The following is a 21,597-nucleotide window of genomic DNA, read 5'->3' as shown; positions in this document are numbered from 1 at the left end:
CACTATTTGGTAGCTGATAAGCATCAGCCGAAGCGAACGGCCCCCAAATCATACATCATCGTGCCATCAAATCGTGACGGCGGCGCGCCTCCTCCGGGCTACCCGCGCGCGCAACGGCCGCTCCATTATCACGGTGAACTCCGCCCTCTCGGCGAGGTCCACGCCGGCGGCGGCCACCGTGCCCCACTTGAACTCGCGCACCAGGTTCGCGACGAAGTACTCGAGGTGCAGCAGCGCGAGGCCCAGCCCGGGGCAGATCCTCCTTCCAATGCCGAACGGCACCATCCTGATCTCCCGGCTCCCCGCCAGGTCCACGCCGACGCCTTCCCCGCCGTCCAGGAACCTCTCCGGCCTAAACTCCTCCGGGCGGTCCCAGACGGCCTCGTCCAGCGAGACGTCGGCCACCGAGAAGTTCACCGGCGTGGCGGCGGGCACGCGGTGCCCGTCCAGCGACGTCTCCTCCACCGCCGCGTGCGAGAGCAGGAAGTGCGCCGGCGGGTGGCGCCGGAGCCCTTCCAGCACCACCGCTTTCAGGTACGGCATGCTCTTCAGGTCCTCCTCGCCGACGTCATCGTCCTCGTCGCCGGCCGAAACCACCGCGTTGATCTCGTTCAGGAGCTTCGCCTGCACCTCCGTCTGCCTGACAAGGTTCGCCATGATCCACTGGAGAGCGGTCACCGTCGTGTCGACGCTCGCGGTGAGGAACTCCGTGCAGAGGCTCACCATCTCGGCGTCGGTGAGCGCGCGCTCACCTTCCTCCTTGGGCAGCTGGTGGGCGAGAAGCGTATCGATGTAGCAGTACGACAGGCTCTCGTCGTGTTCGTGTTCGTGTTCGTATACTCCTCCATTAAAGGGAATGCTGCTGTTGTCCCGATCTCTTCTTGCTCTGATCAATGGCAGGAAGAGCTCCTCCTGCCTCCGGCGAATGGAGATCACCTTCTTCCACCGCCGCCAGAACACCCGCTTGGTGATCGCCGGGCAGAAGGCGAAGACCTGGAAGCTGATGTACGATGCGAAGAGCTCCCGCTGCACGGCCTCGACCTCCCCGACGCGGCGGCCGTGCAGCCTCCGGCCGAAGCACACGTGCGTGAGCAGCGAGAACATGGCGCGCTGGATGCACTCCGCGACGGCCACCGCCTCGCCACCGCCCTCCTCGCTCCGGCGACCGAGGTCGGAGACCAGCGCCGCGAGGGCCCGCCGCCGCGCCGGCGCGAAGAGCGGGGCGCGGGACGGGCTGAGGACGCCGGAGGTGAGATTCCGCCGCAGCGACCGCCAGAGCGGGCCGTAGGGTGCGGAGCTGACGGTGGTCTGGCCGCTGGTGAGCACGCGGAAGGGCGCGATGGCGGGGGGGCGACTCGCGAAGGCCGGCCCGCGCCGGACGAGCGCGCGGTGTGTGGCGCCCCGGCCGGAGATGAAGATTGCGGGGCGCGGGGAGAGGAAGCGGAGCGTGAGCACGGGGCCGTGCCGCCGGTGCAGCTCCCGGATCGCCGGCTCGAGGCGGTTGCGTGCGCGAAGAAGCCAGAGGAGCGGGCCCACGACGGGAACGGTGGGCGGGGACGGAGGCAGCGGGAGGACGCCGCTGGCTCGTGCCTTGGATGGCGGCTTCAGTGCGGAGAGCAGCAGGAGAAGCACGGCGCAGGTGACGAGTGGGAGGAACAGTAGGTACGCGACGACTGCCATTGTCGCGAGCATGCTGCATCGGTGGAGCTGCAGCTGCGTTGGTTTATGTACCGGCTCTACGGGTGTTAAGCGGCATTGAACCTGTCGCGGCGTTGGTGGCGCTTTGCTGGTTGATACTGCGATCTCGGGCCTCGGGGGCGGTGCGGGGAAGACGACGGCGGCGGGCGGCGACGGACGTCGCGCAGCCGTACGTGGCTTGAGGTGGTGGCGCTGCTGCATTGAGCGGCCCGAGCAAGATGGCACCGCCACGGCCACACCCCACCGAGTTGACGTGGCGCTTTCAAATCGCCCGCATCATGGCTGCATGGCAAGTGATGATGGGCCGGATAATATGCGCTAATGGGCCGAGAAACATAGGAGTGAGGGAAAAAAAAGACCCAAGGCGGCCGGTCGGAGATTCGTAGCGCCTTCAGGAAGTGAAGTGGCGATGCCGGCATGCCTCCTCCGGCCACCAAGATCTGGCCGGCGGCGGCCATGAAGCGCCTCGCCGTCCTCGCCGTCTCCGTCCTCCTCCTGCTGCTCCCTCTCTCCTTCTTCCTCCTCCGACCCACCTCTTCGCCTCTCCTCCCCTCGCGGCAAGTTTTCGAACCCGACCGCCCCCTCAGGGTCTACGTCGCCGACCTCCCCCGCGCGCTCAACTACGGCCTCCTCGACCGCTACTGGTCCCTCCCCGCCACCGACTCCCGCATCCCGGCGTCCTCCGACCCGGACCACCCGGCCCCGCGCAACCACCCGCCCTACCCCGAGAGCCCCCTCATCAAGCAGTACAGCGCCGAGTACTGGGTCCTCGCCTCCCTCCGCACGGCGGCGACGGCCGCCGTGAGGGTCGTCGCGGACTGGAGGGAAGCTGATGTCGTTTTCGTGCCCTTCTTCGCGACGCTTTCCGCGGAGATGGAGCTCGGGTGGGGAACCAAGGGCGCGTTCCGCAAGGAGGACGGGAACGAAGATTACCGGCGGCAGCGGGAGGTCGTCGACCGCGTCACCGCCCACCCCGCGTGGCGGAGGTCCGGCGGCCGCGACCATATCTTCGTCCTCACAGGTAATCCGGATATTATTGACAGGATCTAGCTATTTGACTCTGCAATTGCAAGCTGGTGAAGGTTTCAAATCATCCTTTCTACTTTCTCAGCATCAATCAGGCTCACTCAAGCTTAGTGCCATCATGACAAATCCTTGCAACACACCAGCACACGAGTTAGAATTTAGTTGCATGACTTTTTTTCTTATTCAAGACACTGATAGTTGATATTGTGTTTCATAAATTCCAATGCCTGAGGCTCGGGATACATCTAACGATGTCTTAATGCAACTGTTAGTCTGTTACCATGCTTTAGAGTGACAGAGCAGATGATGTTGCTTTTCCTGCAATAATTCAAGTATGTTTGAATACGATGTGTAATGTTTATGTCTTGCTGAAGATTGATCTGCGTACCAGCTTATTGTTCTTTTGCATGATCAGGTTATGTTAAATACTGAAGCATTCTTTGACAGACCCTGTGGCTATGTGGCACGTCCGGACTGAGATTGCTCCAGCAATTCTTTTGGTGGTTGATTTTGGAGGCTGGTACAAACTTGATTCAAAGACTGCAAGCAGAAACTCGTCTCATATGATACAGCACACTCAAGTATCATTACTTAAGGATGTTATTGTTCCTTACACACATTTACTTCCCACACTGCCCTTATCAGAGAATAAGGATCGCCCCACCCTTTTGTACTTCAAGGGAGCAAAGCATAGGCATCGGGTTCGTACTTTTTTTTACACTATTCAGCACTTAGGACATGTGACCCATTTGGTTCCAAATTTTACGAAACTATTCACAATCATTTCACCATCAATAAGAAATGTTGGAACCTGTACATGTGAGAATTTTCGTTTACATTTCCATGTTGTAAAAAACATTACTTGCACCAGTTTTATGTTTATCAGCTTTCGGATATCTGACATTTACTCAAAGTTAGAAGCATGAACAAATTATGCTTGATGCATTTTACTTATAAATTTTCTTCAAGGCTTTTGTTAGCTCTATCATTTGAGCAATGTGCTTTCAACAGTACTTGATCTTAATTATCTCGTAGTTTGCTATGCCATATAATAATCTTTAACAATAGCTCTATGTATGGTCCTTTCTCCATTGCATTCTACTTAGGATAATCTATCTTGTTGATCGTGAAAACTTTCTGCAGTGTACATTAGTATAACTCGACGGCATTCTTTTTTCTCTTTTCTTTATGCCATGATTTGGTTTCGCATATAATTGTTTCGAGAGATTTTTGCTCACTGATGACCAGTACCAACAAAACAGACTATACATGACTGATCAGTCAGACTAAGATGCATTAGATAATATATAGAAATCAGCTCTACACATGCTGCTTTCTCCATTGCATTCTACTTAGGATATCCCATTTTGTTTTTGTTAAAAGGTTTTGCGATTTACATTAGTATAACACTACAACATTTTTTATGTTATTACTGGTTTTCGCATATAATTGTAAGATATTTGTGTTCACTAATGACCAGTAGTGACAAAACAGACGATACATGATTGAGCAGCTAGACTAGGATGCATTAAACACTGTAATTTTGTTAGCTGGATGATTTTTCTAACTTTGGCATTGGCTTATGTTTTTTTAATGTATATCTTTCTTCTTTCAGGGTGGTTTAGTGCGAGAGAAACTATGGGATTTGCTAGGTAATGAGCCTGATATTGTCATGGAAGAAGGCTTTCCTAATGCCACTGGACGTGAACAATCGGTAAAAGGGATGCGGGCATCGGAATTTTGCTTGCACCCAGCTGGTGACACACCAACTTCATGTCGCCTCTTTGATGCTATTGCCAGTCTTTGCATTCCTGTCATTGTTAGCGATGAGGTTGAGCTCCCTTTTGAAGGGATGGTAGACTACACAGAATTCTCCATTTTTGTGTCAGTTAGTAACGCAATGAGACCGAAATGGCTAACAAACTACTTGAGGAATATTTCCAAGCAGCAGAAGGATGAGTTCCGAAGAAACCTGGCTCATGTCCAACCTATCTTCGAGTATGACACTAGTTACTCTAGTAGCAGAACCCCTGATGGTGCTGTGAATTACATATGGAAGAAGATTCATCAGAAACTACCAGCGATTCAGGAGGCAATCATTCGGGAGAAGCGGAAACCTTATGGCGCATTGATCCCGCTCCGGTGTCATTGTACATGAACTTATGTTAGCTGCTGGTACCCCACGGGAAGGCTTGTGAGAATCAGCGGTTACTCCAAGTTTATTCCATTTTTGTTGTTCTTATTGGTAGTTGCAAATATGAGTATGTAACAGTAGGCGGATGTTTAACCAATTTCTTCTAAAGTCTTCAGAAGTGGTTTTCCACATGGTTCCATGTGTTATTGGAGTGAGTTTGGTGATAGTTCATACAGGAAATTGCCCATTTGAATTGAAAAATGGAATGGAATTTGTTTGTTTACTGCAATAAGAATTGCTACCGCTGCTGAACAAATATTTACAGTGTTGTCCATATGAACAGATGATTGGGTTCATAAGGTTAAGATGCTTGAAGAGCGAAGGGTAAATGCCATCGAAGTCTCCTAAACATAACTGAGACCACAACCTTCCAGAGGACAAACCAACCGTACATGATAATGCAGCCAGCCAACACAACATCAACGTTCCTCTCCAACAAATCACATAACGAAAGGAGAAAGGGCACCCAATCACACAGCAAGGCAGAATGGGTAGGAGAGGAGAATGCATGGAGCACACCATCAGTCATCAGATAAAGCCAAGCACATCACTGAATACCTGAGAGTGAGATCCACTTCCAACCAGCTAATCATAATTCTCCACCAAAAATGACATGTTTGGCCCCCACCATCAAGTACTAGATAGAGGTCACATGGGAAATGACAATGAGGCATGTATCTTTACATTTGGTTTCATTGCGCGTAAAAGATGAAAATAGAAGGCAGAAAATTTGGAGGCACCACAGGGAAATTCAATAACAAATTTACTATTTAGTAGTATTGATTAATCATTGTGTGTTGGAGCCAAACAAGAGAAAAGCTGCCAACATGGTGGCCAAAGGTACAGAGATATTGTCATCTACAACATCATTGTGTGTTGGAGCCAAACAAGAGAAAAGCTACCAACATGGTGGCCAAAGGTACAGAAATATTGTCATCTACAACATCAATCACAGGAATACACTCCACTACGGTGGCTGCCAATGCAACAAGAGCCAGTTTACCAAATGCCTCCTCCCAGCTAACATGAATGTAACCAAGGCTGGAGAAGTAGAACAGCATTCTGCAATAGAACAGATCAATGCGTCATTTAACAGCTCAAGATACATTACAAGAATCAGCAAAACATTTGAGGGGGAAGACCTACATTGCGGATAGCAGGAAACCAGAAATGAACATCGAGATGCTCCCAATCCAGCTCTTCTTCTCATTGAATGGCAGCTTCACTGAGCCATACCTTCTCCCAACAATGTCAGCAAAGCCTGCCAAGTTAAGGCCCAAGCAGATGCAGATACTTAGCAGAATCAACCAAATGCAATGACGATGTCCTACAAAAGATGTACAATGAATAAATGATGCTTGATTATGGGGAATACCATCGCCGCCACTCATCATCGACAAGGAAACAATCCCAATTGCGGACTCCCGCCAGAAGACTAAAACACTGAAGAGTAGAACCAAGACATAATAGAGAGGACCTCTCAGCAATTCCCTGCAAAGAAGAAAAGCTCTTGTCAAAGCAGCATGCTAAAGGATCATACAATACAACTTCTCGGTCAAAAGGATTTACTCTGGTTTTCCTTCCCGTGTCACGGATTTTACTAGAGCTTCGTCGGTGGAAAGACGTAGTCCGTAAGTCAGAAGCCTCATTGAGTTCAAGAACGGAACAACTGCAGCGAAATATCGTGCTTCTGTCGAATTACTGCAGATAGAGCACCCTTTTCTTAAGCTGTGTCATTCCAAATGTGAACATTCTGATGCTTCATGCGGTGGAAGGGCATACCTGAATAGTGGCCAGGATGACATGAACAGAACGCCGGATAGCACATGCACAATCTTCCTGCTCAAACTCTGCCTTTATTCATGACATGAATCAGAAGCGAACAAGAAACAGCATTAGTAAATGATGGCATTTATGCTCCTTCGATCAATCAAAACCACAACCCCATTTGTTAGAAATCCGAATTCAACAAATCGTCGGATCAATCTGAGCAGCAATCAGTTCACGATTATGACAAGGACATGTGACGTATCCAAACACGACAGATTTAAGCTAAAACTTCGTTTAAGACAAGACAAGAAATGCTGGGGGACCAGTGAAGGCCGAGACCTTCTCGACGAGCCGCCGCTCGGTGAGCACGTCGAAGGTGCGCACCAGGGCGTAGGCGCCCGCGGTAACGAACAGCGTGGCCGCCCCATCCCGCAGCACCGCCGGCGGCGCCGCGGCCGCCAGCGCCGCCACGGCCGGGGTGCCAACGCCGAGGACGAGCCGCCGCCGCATGGAGCTCGCCGGCGGAGGCGCGTGGGTTGGGGGACGCGAGAGCAGCAGGGAGTTGGGGGATGAGGTGCAGGCTGCGCCGGAGCCGGGCCATGCCGCCGCAACCATGTGGTCCAGTAGAGTAGCGAAGGTTGCAGGACGCCGTGGATCGGTGGATCTGGGCGGCACTGGCTGGCACACTAGCAGCCGAGCGATCTGTCACCTCGTCTCGTGCTTGCGGGCCCCGTGATGGACCCCGTTCGCTGTGGGTTTCGAGGAAACGGCCAAATACATCCATCGAAGCCATCCACAAATGTGATACTCCCTCCGTCCCGAAATACAGATCATTTTACTTTTATTAAATTTATAAACTTCATTATTATAATATCCTAAAATTAAATAAACTATAAAGTGTTGATCAGGCCAATGAGTTGACTTTTTAACCTTAAGTTCGAGAATTTCTAATTTCTTCGATTGGTAGTTGGATGGACGAGGTGATCGGTAGTTTAACTTTCAGTTTATGCCAAATCAATTAAGCTGATTTCTTCGATGAATTTCTGGAATTAATTGGTGGGGAATGTCAACCCGGTCCAATAACGAAAGTTGTAGGTTTTGCTGTTATCTTTCCAATGACGTTGGTTTCACTGGAATCTGATTAGCGGTTTACGAGTTATGCCCAAAACCGTGCTGCTGTCTCCGCTGTGATGTTTCGCACAGAAATCTGTTCATGGGTTTTCGACTTAGTTATAGTCATAATTGTCCTGATCACTTATATGAAAGTTGTTGGAAATTTTGTGTGGATATCTAAAATGTATTTATTTGCTGTATTTGGTTAAGCGGATCAAAAATTATGATAGCAAACAGTAGGCCCTGCAGTAATTTAGTCGAAATTTCGGAATACCAGAGAAGTGGCGATTTGGGGTTTGGGCAAGCGATCTCTTCGAATATTTAGACGTGTGTTCGATTTGGACTAGTTCCTAAGCATGGTTTTGCTCCACAGGTTTGGGGAGTCCTAGAGCTAAGTGTGAGACGCCGGGTTCTCATCAAGGTTAAGGCAAATGCATGACGAACTTGTGTGTTGTGTGCTGGCTGTTTTCTTGAGCTGTTTGTTTCTACAATATTCTAGCTTTATGATTTTTGTTCCCGCTTCCGTGATTCAAGATTCAAGTTATTCATTTATATTCACCTCATGTTTAGGTGGATTCGGATGTGCAATTTGGTTCTTATGTTCATATTCCTGTGAGTAAGTATTGGCCCCACTTGCTCGATTTTACCGGTAAATGCTAAGGATGTTTCAGGTTGTGTCCGTTTCAGACGGAAACTAATATTTCACGGTTACTCACTCCATTCGCTTTTTCTGGATTAAATTATATTCTTTCCGGTTCTAATTGTACTTGCTGAGTATTTTTACTCACCCTTATGTTTATTTGGTTTTAGGTAACAAGTGCACTCATCCAAAGCATACATGTCTAATTTTATCCTTGGTTAGTTAAATTTGTTCATTCATTAGAACTGTAACTAGTAAATTGGTTCCTTATCGTTGGTTGATGGTAAAATATCTCGGGATTGCTTATATCTTTTGATTTGATCTTAGGGAAGAGTTGTGATGCTTACTTATTGTTTATATGTTATTCATGTGATTTATTGTTGATGTGCATGTTTGGGATGCCCAAGTTACAGAGGAAACTCTATCAAAATTTTCAATAAATTCTATACTCAGTGTTTTTTATGCTTTTGGTAGCCTCCGGATATTGGGAAAAATCCAGGGTGTTACAGTTATGCACTTAGATATTACCTATGTCCAGATGCATAATAATATATATGCATCTAGAAAGACTAAAACGACCTATAATTTGGAACGAGCTCTCAGCTTCGCTGGCCGACACCCATGCTGCATTTTAAAAAAATAAAAAAGGCACGGTCTTTAAAATTAGAGTTGATATAATTTTCTCTTAAAATACAAAGATATTGAAGTAAATAGTGGCAAATTCATATGGGCAAAAGTTGTGTTTTTATAGCTGAATTGACATAATTAACTCAATCATTAGTTCGAAACGTCAAGGTAAAATTATAGGGTTTTGTTACAATATTTTTAAAGTACCGGTGGTACTGCATACTTTCCTTTCTTATCTTTCTTAAAAAAACAATTAAATAGATTTACACATAATTAAAAGGACATCATAGTAATTTCTCACTATTTTTGTACTTGATACCACCTAATTTTGTTTAGATACTTCATGATACTTTCATTATTTCCACCGTTCGATTTCACCGGATGGACGGCTTTTATTTTTTTTCAAGCACTCTAAAATTTCTCAAAATCATCAAGTTGAAAAAATAAGACAAAATGACTGTTGGAGAGTGTTGGCCTTCAAGGGGTAAAGAAAAAAACAGAACTTGTAACAGTTAGCTAACTCCATCTTGAATCATGTGACTGAGAATGCCAATAACCTTAGCTGGCTCAGCACGATGCAGGCAGCCAGTGGCCATCTCTGTCCACGACACAGCATCTTTGCAGCGATGCAGTGAATCTCGGTAAACACTTTGGTGCCATCAACTAGGCACTTGCTTTTCATATACATCTCCACCAAAGAGTTCGACACAAGGACATCTTCCCCAAGGCCCAATCTTGACGAGCTGCGCATGAACTTGCAAGCTCGCCCTTGCTGCCAGTCCTGAAAGCCACTTCCCTGACCATCCTTCGCCATAGAATCCACGAGACTCTGTCCCGGACACAAGCATCCTCGAACAACTGCAACGCGTCCACGAGCTGCCCGTGAGGGACCATTGCAGCGAGGAACACGTTCATCAGGAAGACATTGGACTCGCAGGGCTGGCCTCCCTGCGTGAGCCCCGCAATGGCGAAGGACCATGAGACAGAGTTGCGCCGGGGCATTTCGTCGAACAAGCGGAGGCCGTGTCGGTGGAGGCGCGCCTAGAAGTAGGCGATGAGGAGGTGGTTGGACAGGGAGAGAGGTCGGAAGAGAGGACGTCTCGCCCCCTCGAGCCCAGTTGAGGCTCCGTGCGAGTGCACCCCAGCCGCCGCCGGAGGCGGAGAAGGGAGGAGGCAGAGGAGCAAATATGATTAGTCGGAGGAAAGGAGCACCGAATGGTCGGCACGGGGGGAAGGTGCGAACGGAGGATGGGATTGGACCGCCGGCCGCAGCTCTGCGGCACGTCCAACTCGCCGGCGGCAGAGGGAAGCTTGGCCACGGCCATGGGAGGGAATGATGACGATGGAAGAACGAGGGGTTAATATGCAAATAATCGGATCGCGGAGAATAATCGCGATAAAAAATAGGGGTTTATTGGTAAATATTTGGACCGCGAATAATAATTTCGATCCTAATTAGGGTGCTATCTATAAATATTTGATCTTAGGGAAGAGTTGTGATGCTTACTTATTGTTTATATGTTATTCATGTGATTTATTGTTGATGTGCATGTTTGGGATGCCCAAGTTACAGAGGAAACTCTATCAAAATTTTCAATAAACTCTATACTCAGTGTTTTTTATGCTTTTGGTAGCCTCCGGATATTGGGAAAAATCCAGGGTGTTACAGTTATGCACTTAGATATTACCTATGTCCAGATGCATAATAATATATATGCATCTAGAAAGACTAAAACGACCTATAATTTGGAACGAGCTCTCAGCTTCGCTGGCCGACACCCATGCTGCATTTTAAAAAAATAAAAAAGGCACGGTCTTTAAAATTAGAGTTGATATAATTTTCTCTTAAAATACAAAGATATTGAAGTAAATAGTGGCAAATTCATATGGGCAAAAGTTGTGTTTTTATAGCTGAATTGACATAATTAACTCAATCATTAGTTCGAAACGTCAAGGTAAAATTATAGGGTTTTGTTACAATATTTTTAAAGTACCGGTGGTACTGCATACTTTCCTTTCTTATCTTTCTTAAAAAAACAATTAAATAGATTTACACATAATTAAAAGGACATCATAGTAATTTCTCACTATTTTTGTACTTGATACCACCTAATTCTGTTTAGATACTTCATGATACTTTCATTATTTCCACCGTTCGATTTCACCGGATGGACGGCTTTTATTTTTTTTCAAGCACTCTAAAATTTCTCAAAATCATCAAGTTGAAAAAATAAGACAAAATGACTGTTGGAGAGTGTTGGCCTTCAAGGGGTAAAGAAAAAAATAGAACTTGTAACAGTTAGCTAACTCCATCTTGAATCATGTGACTGAGAATGCCAATAACCTTAGCTGGCTCAGCACGATGCAGGCAGCCAGTGGCCATCTCTGTCCACGACACAGCATCTTTGCAGCGATGCAGTGAATCTCGGTAAACACTTTGGTGCCATCAACTAGGCACTTGCTTTTCATATACATCTCCACCAAAGAGTTCGACACAAGGACATCTTCCCCAAGGCCCAATCTTGACGAGCTGCGCATGAACTTGCAAGCTCGCCCTTGCTGCCAGTCCTGAAAGCCACTTCCCTGACCATCCTTCGCCATAGAATCCACGAGACTCTGTCCCGGACACAAGCATCCTCGAACAACTGCAACGCGTCCACGAGCTGCCCGTGAGGGACCATTGCAGCGAGGAACACGTTCATCAGGAAGACATTGGACTCGCAGGGCTGGCCTCCCTGCGTGAGCCCCGCAATGGCGAAGGACCATGAGACAGAGTTGCGCCGGGGCATTTCGTCGAACAAGCGGAGGCCGTGTCGGTGGAGGCGCGCCTAGAAGTAGGCGATGAGGAGGTGGTTGGACAGGGAGAGAGGTCGGAAGAGAGGACGTCTCGCCCCCTCGAGCCCAGTTGAGGCTCCGTGCGAGTGCACCCCAGCCGCCGCCGGAGGCGGAGAAGGGAGGAGGCAGAGGAGCAAATATGATTAGTCGGAGGAAAGGAGCACCGAATGGTCGGCACGGGGGGAAGGTGCGAACGGAGGATGGGATTGGACCGCCGGCCGCAGCTCTGCGGCACGTCCAACTCGCCGGCGGCAGAGGGAAGCTTGGCCACGGCCATGGGAGGGAATGATGACGATGGAAGAACGAGGGGTTAATATGCAAATAATCGGATCGCGGAGAATAATCGCGATAAAAAATAGGGGTTTATTGGTAAATATTTGGACCGCGAATAATAATTTCGATCCTAATTAGGGTGCTATCTATAAATATTTGGACTGATTCGCAAATATGTTTTATCGCAGTCGCGAGACGATCTCAATGATCCCTCTTCGATCGCCGGCGGCCGGCACCCGACGGCCCAGTGGGAGCTGTGGGGATCTGGGATGCGCCGCTCCTCTCCCAATCTTGTATGCTTTTAGGCCGAAGGTGCTCTCGAGTCCAGACCTCGCCGATTACATCCGAGAAGACAAGTGGCGAGATGCGGAGAGGACACCGAGGGCAGGACGGACGCCTCCAAGGCCGCGACGGCCGGGCGTCGGAGCCGAGCATGGCCCCGGAATGCCTTCTCGGTGCTGTGCGCTACGGCGCTGCTGCCTGGCGTCAGACGCACACCAAATCTTGGATTTACTGAACATTCGGCATTGCAGTTGAGCAGCGTCTTCAGTCAATACAACGATGCATAATTAGCGTCAGCTATGAGCATCTAGCAAGCATGCGTCCTGTGATGCACTTCATTTTTTATGAAAGATTGGAAAGAATTGCCGATCACCAGAGGCACTGAGGAAGTGTCAGTCTTACACACACGATCAGCTAGCTAGCAGCAAGGAGCTGAAACAAGGACATGGGCACCAAAGCTGAAAACAAATGCAGATGTAGCTAGTCCTTCATTACGGAGTACAATACAAACTGCTTACATTACAGCAGATAAAATGAATTCAAGAGGATAAAATGTGCAGCTGAATAGTAAAGTGCCACCCATCTAGAAAGGAAAACGCAGAGACCGATCTCACAGGCGTGAGTACTCAACGTCAAACACAGGATCTTGCGATGATTTCTCTCGGATGCGAAGGCACGAGAGAAGCATCCTCTTCAGCCTCATCCTGAGACACCTCCGGGGCTTGCCGAACGCCTCGGCCTCCACCTTGTTACGGGCGTGGATGTTCTCGCAGAGGTCATCGGTGCAGTAACAGAGGAGGTCCAGCGTCTCCGGATCATGCAGCTTGACGACCGGCTTGTTCATGGCGATGATGTCGCACCGGATGTAGAAGCAGTCGTCCTTGAGGTACTCCGACCTCTCCAGGTCTTCCCTCGCCACGAATTCCGAGAAGCCGAAGCGATTGTCGGTGTACCTGCTCCCGAAGGTCCTGCGATCGGTGCCGGTCCTGCCACCGTGCGGCGCCGTCGTCAGCTGGCCGTGCGGCACCAGGCTGAACTGGTACTCGGCGTGGACCTCCGTAGATCTGCCGGCGAGCTCGAGGAAGAGCGAGACGTGGCCGGCGGTCTCGTCGCGGTCGCCGTCGGGGTAGCACCGGATGCACCACCTGTGGCCGGCCTCCTTGAACTCCGCGGACTTGATGTACTCACCGTTGCCAGGGAGCAGCTTGGTCTGAGAGTAGCCGCTGACCTTGACGACGTGGCACCCGGCGCTCGCCGTGATGGCGATGGTCGAGGCGGAAGGCAGCGGCGGCGTCTCCTGGAGCTTGTCGGAATGGCTCTGCACCTTCTTCTTCTTCTTCCTGATGCCGCCGCCGTGGGTGTGGAGGTTCTTGCACCGGCCGTCGTTGCAGTCGCAGAGGAGGTCGAGCGCCTCGAGATCGCGCCGCTCGACGGCCGGGTCGTTCAGCACGGTGATGTCGCAGCGGATGAGGATGGCGTCGTCGTTGAGAAACTCTGGATCCTCCAGCTCTCCTCTGGCTCCAATATCTTCGTAGCCCCAGGCATTCGTATCGCCGTTGAAGGTGGACGGCCCGCCATGACGCAGCACCTCTACTTGCAGCTTGCTGCCATGGCGCACTAGGCTCAACTCAAAATCGGCATGGACGTCGTGCTTGGGCTCGCTGACGAGCACGAGGAAGAGCGCGATGGAGCCGGGGGCGCACTGCTCGTTTCTTCCGTTGGGGAAGACCTTGATTCTCCAGGAGCAGCTTGGCGTGAGAGTAGCCGCTGAGCTTGATGACGTGGATCCCTGTGGTCGCCGTGGCGGAGATTGTTGAGGCGGAAGGCAGCGACGGCGCCACGTCGAGCGACATGGTTGCGTTGCGAGCTAGCTTCGGGGTGCGGCGCTACAGAGGAAGGGGAACACGGAGGCGTTGGAGGCTCGAGGCAGACAGCACTCGCAAAAGGCTTGGTTGCTGTTCTCTTCAGATTGCCTGACTACGCTTGTGTTTATATAGGAATCGGAGTTCGATTCTTGATAGAATTCGGGAGATGTAATGCGACCAAGAATCGGAATTCGAGCCTCCCGCGTTTTTTCGGCGAACCGACGTCCACGAACGGGGACGCGGAGGGGTGGCCTTCTCTTCTGATTTCGAGACACTTAACGTTTTCTTTTGCGAAATTTGAAACAACATATGAAAAATACTTGACGTACACTGTTCAAGTACAATAAATCCTAGACTAATGTTTAATTAATTAAAAATATAACGTAAACAATGCCTAAATCAAATCGAGAAAACGGAATCGACCAGCTCCTCGGCGATCAGCGATCCCCGCTGCCTCTTCGCCGGGAAGCGGAGCAGCACCTCCACGGTGTCCGGGCTGTTCCTACTCTTGGCGCAGGTGCGGGCCTTGGCGTTGCAGACGGGGTGGCTCGCCGGGCAGCAGGTGGCGCGGTCCTTGCACATGCCCCGGACGCCGTAGGTGCAGCAGCAGGTGCTCCCCGCTGGGCATGTGCTGTGGCGGTCGCAGACGACCGGTGACGCCGGCGAGGGGGACGGTGGCGCCGGGGACGGGCCGGGGTTGGGCCCGGCCTTGACGGGGTACGACGCCTCTATGGCGATGCCGCACTTGCCGGCGCGCGCGATCACGTTGCGCGCCATCCGGATGTATCCGGCCTCGCCCCAGTCGGCGCCCCACGAGTTGCGCACCAGCCAGTAGTCCTGGGCGTCCTCCGTGCCGTAGCCCACCGCCACGACGCCGTGGTCCAGCGACGTGCCGCACCGGCCGGTGAACACGCCCGACTCGTAGAGCTGGAACTCGCGGCCGCCGGCCTCGATGGCGACGGCGACGGGCTGGTGCGCGACGGCCTTCTGCAGCGACCTCTCGTCGTTCCGGGGGACGTTCTCGAAGCCGTCGATGGAGACGGCCCTGCGGGCCTTCTTGGTGATGTCGCAGCGGCCGTCGCGGGCGGTGTAGGGGTAGTCGTCGTCGGTGTCGATGCCGCCGTTGCCGGCGATGAAGGCGAACGCGTCGTCCATCATCCCGCCGTTGCACCCGCTGTTCTGCCCGTTCTTGGAGCAGTCCACCAGCTCCTGCTCCGACAGCGTCACCAGCTCGCCGGTCACGATCTTGTTGATCCCTTCCACCGCGCCCACCGCCGAGAACGCCCAGCAGCTACCTGATCACCGCAACAAGCAAAGCATCACCGATCAGTGATATTCGATTCTCATGCAAGCAAAGGAAATAAAGTGATACAGTTTATTCTTCTTACCGCATTGGCCTTGGTTCTTGATGGGAGCGACGGCGCCCTTCTGCCTCCAGTCGACGACCTCCGGCAGGGCCTCGACGCCGTCGTGGCGGTACCTCTCCCCGGTGGCGGTGGCGTTGCGGCCCGCTGCGGCTCCGGCGCCGCCGAGGTACGCGGCGCGGAACTCCTCGTTGGTGAGGTCGGCGAAGCGGTTGAGGCCGAGGCGGTAGCCGTGCGCGCCGGCGCGGGCGTTGTGCGCGTCGACGAAGCGGAGGTTGTCCCAGAACGCCTGGAACCGGCGGTCGTACTCGCCGCCCAGCGCGTTGTACGCCTTGCCGTGACGCGCCAGCCAGAGGTCGTACGCCGCGCGCGCCTGCGCCTCCGTCCGCGCCATGCCCCGCCCCGCCGCGGCGGCGGGCGAGGCGAAGAGGAGCAGGAAGGCTAGCGCGACCGCGACGAGGCCGCCGCGGCCGACGGCTCGTGCCATTGTCGCGTTTCGCCGGCGGACGCTTGCGATGCCGAGACTCGTGTCGAGCTGACGAGTTCACCAGAGAGAGAGATTGCACGTGCGCTTGCGCACGACTTGCGCTGGTGATTTGGTTGGATGTGCAGGAGAACCCGGCGGTCGGCGGTTTGGGGGTGTTTGGGAGGAGGGGGCTAAACCGTCACATCGAATGTTTGAACACTAATTAGTAGTATTAAACCTAGACTAATTACAAAACTAATTATACAACTCCAAGACTAAATCGCGAGATGAATCCTAATTAGTTCATGATTTGACAATGTGGTGCTACAGTAACCATTCACTAATGATGGATTAATTAGGCTTAATAGATTCGTCTCGCGATTTAGCCTAGGGGTTCTGCAATTAGTTTTGTAATTAGCTTATGTTTAATCCTCCTAATTAGTATCCGAACATTCGCACCCTCCTCCCAACCACCCCAAAGTTTATGGGTCGGGACGGGGAGTTGTGGTCGGACGCGTGACAATGGAAGGTAGTTTCATTGTTTGTTATAGGACACGTCTCTGATCCACTCCTACAGAATTTGGCACGTACTCCGTACCGAAGTGCTGTACCACAATGTCAGTCAGGCTCCGACTCCAATGTGGCTTGCAACCAAGGCAGTATGCGATCATGATGATTCAATTCTCTCGAAGGCACTTGAGTTTGATGTGGATTAGAGATCGAACGGTCGAGACGAACACAAAGAAGGTGTCAGAAAAGCCTTTAGAACTGGGGTGTCACGTACGAGAGGGGCAAGGGGGTGCACGGCACGAACCGTTCCAAGGCACTTCCTCAAAAAAAAAAAAAAAAAAAAAACAGTTCCAAGCCACGGAGCACGACCGGGTTCGGAGATCGCACGGCCCAGGGACCGGCTTGGAAAGTGTCACCCAAGTCCCAACCGGGCCCGTTCAGCCCATTGACGTAACCGAGCCGTACCTGTGCCGGCTCAGGCTTCATCTCTCTCTCGGTCCCCTTCCATCGCGTCCGATCTCTCTCCAGGCTCCGGCGGAATTCTGTAGTTTTGCTTGTGCTCCCGCCTTTGCCGTCGGCCGCCGCCGCCGCCGCCGCCTCCCGCCGAGCCCCAGGAAAGGACAGCACGATGGTTCAGAAGAAGAAGAAAGCAACCGCGTCGGCCAAGCTCCGCAAGCCGCCGAAGCGCGAAGCGGTAGCAATACCTCAGTGGCCCAATCTTTCGCGCTTGGATTCCTCTCCGAGGGCTGGGGGATTTGACTTTCCTTTTTTTTCTCTCTTTCGTACTCGATTCCTTCGCAGGAGAAGAAGCTCGGGAAGAAGGCTGACATGACGGAGTTCAGGGCGCAGCTGGACTCGCTGGGGCTAAAGATAGTCGAAGTGAACGCAGATGGCAATTGCTTCTTCAGGTTTAGGACTGACCTCTTTTGGATTCTACTGTGCATGTCCTTGTCGTCTTGAGAAAAAAGAGGCTAACTATTTTTGAGCAAAATGCTAGTGCACCTTTTGAGTTACGCATCTTTTTGAGTTATATGAGAGTATGGCTACTCATTGTAGTATGCAGGGCACTGGGTGACCAGCTTGAGGGCAGCGAAGAAGAGCACATGAAGTACCGAGCAATGGTTGTGGAGTACATAGCGGTATGCAATATAACTTTTTTTTGTAACACTGCCCTCATGAATTAGAGGAGAGCTTATAGAGTTTAATTGAAGAATCTAGCAATTGCTGGTGGTATATGTAGGCATTGGATTATCTATGCTCTCTAATCCTTCTTGTATGCATCTGCAGAAGCACCGTGAGGATTTTGAGCCATTTATCGAGGACGAAGTTCCGTTTGAAGAATATTGTGACTCTATGCTGAAGGATGGGACTTGGGCTGGACATATGGAGTTGCAAGCCGCTTCTCTTCTCATGAGAAGAAACATATGCATTCACATGGTGAGTTTGTGATGCAAGCCTAGCTTTCTGATTTGTTGATATTTATAGAACACAGATTATGCAGTCAAGAACTTTGTGTCTCGTATGGATTACTTTACTAATATTACCATGGCTGCTTCACGCTTCTGGTTAGCATCTTCTTATGTTGCAAGTATTATTTAGCAGTTGGACATTACTGAACTGCTGTTTGATCTGCAGCTTAACTCACCACGTTGGTACATAAACAACTTCTCTGGCCGTGAAGCTGCTAATATGATTCACTTGTAAGTTAAAGTATTCTTGAATTAACTTACTTAATGTTAGGACATGTTGAATGATATTAAAAGATTTACACTCTGAAATCAATTTCATGCCAATACAGGTCTTACCATCATGGCGAGCACTACAACAGTGTCAGGCTGAGAGAAGATCCATGTCAAGGTCCTGCAATGCAAGTTCTCATCAAGGTTTTTGGTTGTGATATTTGTTAATTGTTCAGCTCTGTTGTTCCTTGAAGAAAAAATGATCTTCAGGAAACATTGGCAATACTGCCACTTACCTTGGTCTATTTCTTTTTGTTACCGAGTTACAGACAGATGCCAACATATCTAGTACAAACAATAATGCCCAAACAAAAGCAAAGGACCCGAAGAAATCCTCACACAGATCAACCTATGATCAAGAATCAGTTAAATTGGTCATGGCTGGAACTGGATGTTCTGATGCTGCCATAGCTGAGCACGTATGAACTATACAATCTATCATCATTGCTTGCAGTGCAGTTTGCATTTAGTGAAGTTTGCTTGTTGGTAGTAATTTTTCTTCTAATGCCAAATTTGCTATTATTCTACAGGTTTTGGGAGAAATGGACGGCGATGTTGATGCTGCTATTGAGTACATGATAGCGGAGCAATTTGCAATGGGTGCTAATGATGCAGAGGGAGACCCTTATACGGACTATGCATTAGGTAAACCTGTCAACTGCCCTGGCTCCTGAGACACCATAAGCTTAGTTGTACGTGCCAAAATATGGACTCCTTTGATTTCTGTCTAGCATGTGCAGATGTGCCTCATATTCACCCATGAAGTTGTCAAGGGGGTTTTATATCTGAGATAAATAGATAACTGGCAGGTCTGCAAGTAGTTAGGTCTGTATTCAAGTTGTTTGGGTGAATGCATATTAGTTAATAGATTTTACCATTTTTCTGGTCACTGTGAAGATTATCATTGAGAAGCCTGAACAGATACTTGGGAAGAGTAGAGTTTTCTTGCGGACATGTAGGCTGCTTCTTTTGTTATTCTTAATGAATAGCTCATAGGTTTTTAATCTCTGATCACAGGTGTTGCTGTTGATGTCAGAAAGATCTTGTAAATAGATTCTACAAGCATGTCTAGTTGTTTAGGAAAGTGAGGGCGTCCACTATTTTGATTTCTGTTTGACCTTGTCATTTGTGCTCAACTAAGGTTCAGTTCTCTATAGTCTATACCAATCATGTACTTGGGCCCATTTTACATAGTTCTTTTTGCTGTCGAAATGGTGGGAGTCACTCATGTAACCTGCAGTTGTCCTTAAAACTAAAGATACAGCTCGTCCTGTGCATTTTTTGGGTATAATTTTCTTTATGGTTAAAAGTTTATTATTTCATAGTAGATGAATTTTCCAAATGGCACGATGAGAACCAGGCGATCGATCACAAGGATGAAGCAAGTTGTTCTAGCAAAGATGAAACGGTTCAGAAACCAAAAGATTCACATTCCAAGGTGCGAAAGACTGTTAACCCAATATGTCATGTCTTATGGACACATTATCTTGAAAAGAAGAAATGTAACCTGTATATTCATGTTTAACAGGAAAAATCCAAAACCAAGGAAAGTTCTTGTGGATCTACAAAGAATCATAAGGTGTCTTGTAGTTTAGCCACGGCTACACCACCAGGAGAACCTTCAAGGTATAACCTTTTAATGTTTCCATTGTCTTTTATAATATATTGTGACCTGAGCTTTTCCCACTGTTTGCATTGTAAAATTGCTGGAAGGAAAATTACACATCATGCATATACTTTACTGGGAGGCAACAATATTTTTTTCTCGCAAGAGAGTTTTTTTTTTTGGAAATGAACTAGGCAGAAGAGCTGCCGATTATATTAAAAAGAAGAAGAAACCTTGAGAGTTGCATGTCAATCATTTAAGAAAAGAAATAGAACACAAGTATAAAAGGTCCACCTGAACTCAACACTCACGCAGGTGTGCGCGCGCGCACACAACATATCTAGAACATGAGCACTACAAACTGACTGGTGAATAGAAACAATCGAGACCTGGAATGAAGTGGTCCAACACTACACCGCCAGCACGCAATAATCTTTGAAAAAAAATCATGCATTACATTCAGGTTACTTTTAGGAATTATTTGTTAACTGATGACACCTGGGTGGTGGTTATGACCAAGAATATTATATGCTTTAGTAAAATGTCGAAGTTCATAAAAGAAACTGATTGATGCCTGCTTTACTGATACCATCAGGGCCAAAGGTGTCCAAGGGAAAGGCCAGAAAGGGAAGAAGCAAAAGAAGAAAGAACAAAAACAAGCACAAGCAGCACAAGTCAGGAAGAAAGAACAAGCACAAGCAGCACAAGTCAAGGAGCCTAGAGTTGCATCAGACCTAGGAGCTCTTTGCATATGAACGTTGATTTGAGTCATGTTTTACTCTGATGGCTTGCACCGACTCTGCTGCATTCTTGTGTTTTGTCATGCTCAGTTAAAGCGAATGCCATCTGCCGAGTGCTCAGCGAGTCGCCGATAGGTATCTAACCTTGACTACGGATGAGAGTGACGATGATGTTGGCAAATCAGGATGTTGAGATCGTATAGAATCACAGACGAGCCATTGATACGAGACTTGTTATTTTTCCTAGACAAACCTCCTTTTTGACAGCTACTGAGGTGTAAGTTTGTAAGCAAATTGTTGAGCCTGTCATTGAATTAGTATTGCCGTTAGCCTCGTGAAGTAGCGTTAGATCTACGTTCGGGAAAAATTCTAGCCTCGTAAATTGTTGCATGCGATGGCTTGGTGTTCAAAACTTGTACAAAGAAAATAATAGAATTTGCGAGTAAAAAAGATCGGTAATGCTACGGTCGGATGTTCGAACTTTAAAAAAAATCGCTCCGACATATGTTACAATAGTTAAATATCAATGTTGCAACTATTGTTTCTACATGTTTCACGGTAGATATTGCATGAAACATAGTGTTCATGTTGCGGCGGGAATTTTCTATCCTAGAGTCAAATGACGTAGTCATTTTTACACATCATTTTTCATGTTGCAAATAGTGTGCACTAATTAATTTTCAATGTTTCGTCGGAGCGTCCGATTAAAAATTTTCCATCAGACATCCGAGCGCTAGCGTCGAAAAAAGATACATCATCAAGGATAGTTGTAGCAACTGTTATGGAGCAAAGCCAGAAAATCATGAGCCTAGCTTAGGTATATTGATTTATTGTGGCACCAAGATATTA

General features: G+C 49.2%; 5 protein-coding genes across 7 annotated transcripts; 2 read left to right on the top strand and 3 right to left on the bottom strand.

The window, feature by feature from the left end:
- On the bottom strand, positions 1-1,971 carry LOC117848094 (cytochrome P450 89A2). The gene has a single exon (XM_034729408.2). It carries the CDS (start codon positions 1,897-1,899, stop codon positions 67-69), a length of 1,833 nt encoding a protein of 610 aa, XP_034585299.2. The 5' UTR covers positions 1,900-1,971; the 3' UTR covers positions 1-66.
- A 67-nt stretch (positions 1,972-2,038) lies between these two features.
- On the top strand, positions 2,039-5,047 carry LOC117849810 (probable arabinosyltransferase ARAD1). Its single transcript, XM_034731503.2, has 3 exons — positions 2,039-2,719; positions 3,172-3,425; positions 4,340-5,047. Exons 1-3 carry the CDS (start codon positions 2,116-2,118, stop codon positions 4,880-4,882), a joined length of 1,401 nt encoding a protein of 466 aa, XP_034587394.1. The 5' UTR covers positions 2,039-2,115; the 3' UTR covers positions 4,883-5,047.
- Positions 5,048-5,668: 621 nt separating this feature from the next.
- Positions 5,669-7,378, bottom strand: LOC117849812 (probable phytol kinase, chloroplastic). Its single transcript, XM_034731504.2, has 6 exons — positions 7,028-7,378; positions 6,701-6,768; positions 6,488-6,619; positions 6,294-6,409; positions 6,065-6,179; positions 5,669-5,980 (listed from the first exon to the last, which is right to left on the bottom strand). The coding sequence occupies exons 1-6, from the start codon at positions 7,301-7,303 to the stop codon at positions 5,785-5,787; spliced, it is 903 nt and encodes a 300-aa protein (XP_034587395.1). The 5' UTR covers positions 7,304-7,378; the 3' UTR covers positions 5,669-5,784.
- Positions 7,379-14,722: 7,344 nt separating this feature from the next.
- LOC117848093 (cysteine protease 1) lies at positions 14,723-16,166 on the bottom strand. The gene is given in 1 exon segment (XM_072292258.1): positions 14,723-16,166. A coding segment is annotated over 1 exon segment (1,359 nt). The 5' UTR covers positions 16,082-16,166.
- A 964-nt stretch (positions 16,167-17,130) lies between these two features.
- LOC117849563 (OVARIAN TUMOR DOMAIN-containing deubiquitinating enzyme 7) lies at positions 17,131-21,081 on the top strand. 3 transcript variants are annotated; one of them, XM_034731147.2, is made up of 11 exons: positions 17,131-17,357; positions 17,465-17,571; positions 17,727-17,802; positions 17,951-18,100; positions 18,299-18,363; positions 18,462-18,546; positions 18,672-18,821; positions 18,933-19,047; positions 19,731-19,840; positions 19,931-20,028; positions 20,604-21,081. In XM_034731147.2, the coding sequence occupies exons 1-11, from the start codon at positions 17,292-17,294 to the stop codon at positions 20,761-20,763; spliced, it is 1,182 nt and encodes a 393-aa protein (XP_034587038.1). In that variant the 5' UTR covers positions 17,131-17,291; the 3' UTR covers positions 20,764-21,081. The 3 variants fall into 3 exon arrangements, with proteins under 3 accessions (XP_034587038.1, XP_034587040.1, XP_034587039.1); XM_034731149.2 differs by having other exon boundaries at positions 17,132-17,357; positions 19,728-19,840; XM_034731148.2 differs by having other exon boundaries at positions 17,132-17,357; positions 17,720-17,802; positions 19,728-19,840.
- Positions 21,082-21,597: the final 516 nt, after the last annotated feature.

The sequence above is a fragment of the Setaria viridis genome, chromosome 3 (genome assembly GCF_005286985.2).
Source record: "Setaria viridis chromosome 3, Setaria_viridis_v4.0, whole genome shotgun sequence".
Classification (NCBI taxonomy): domain Eukaryota; kingdom Viridiplantae; phylum Streptophyta; class Magnoliopsida; order Poales; family Poaceae; genus Setaria; species Setaria viridis.
Note: the sequence above shows the minus strand (reverse complement) of the source record. Positions and strands in the feature narration are given on the sequence as shown.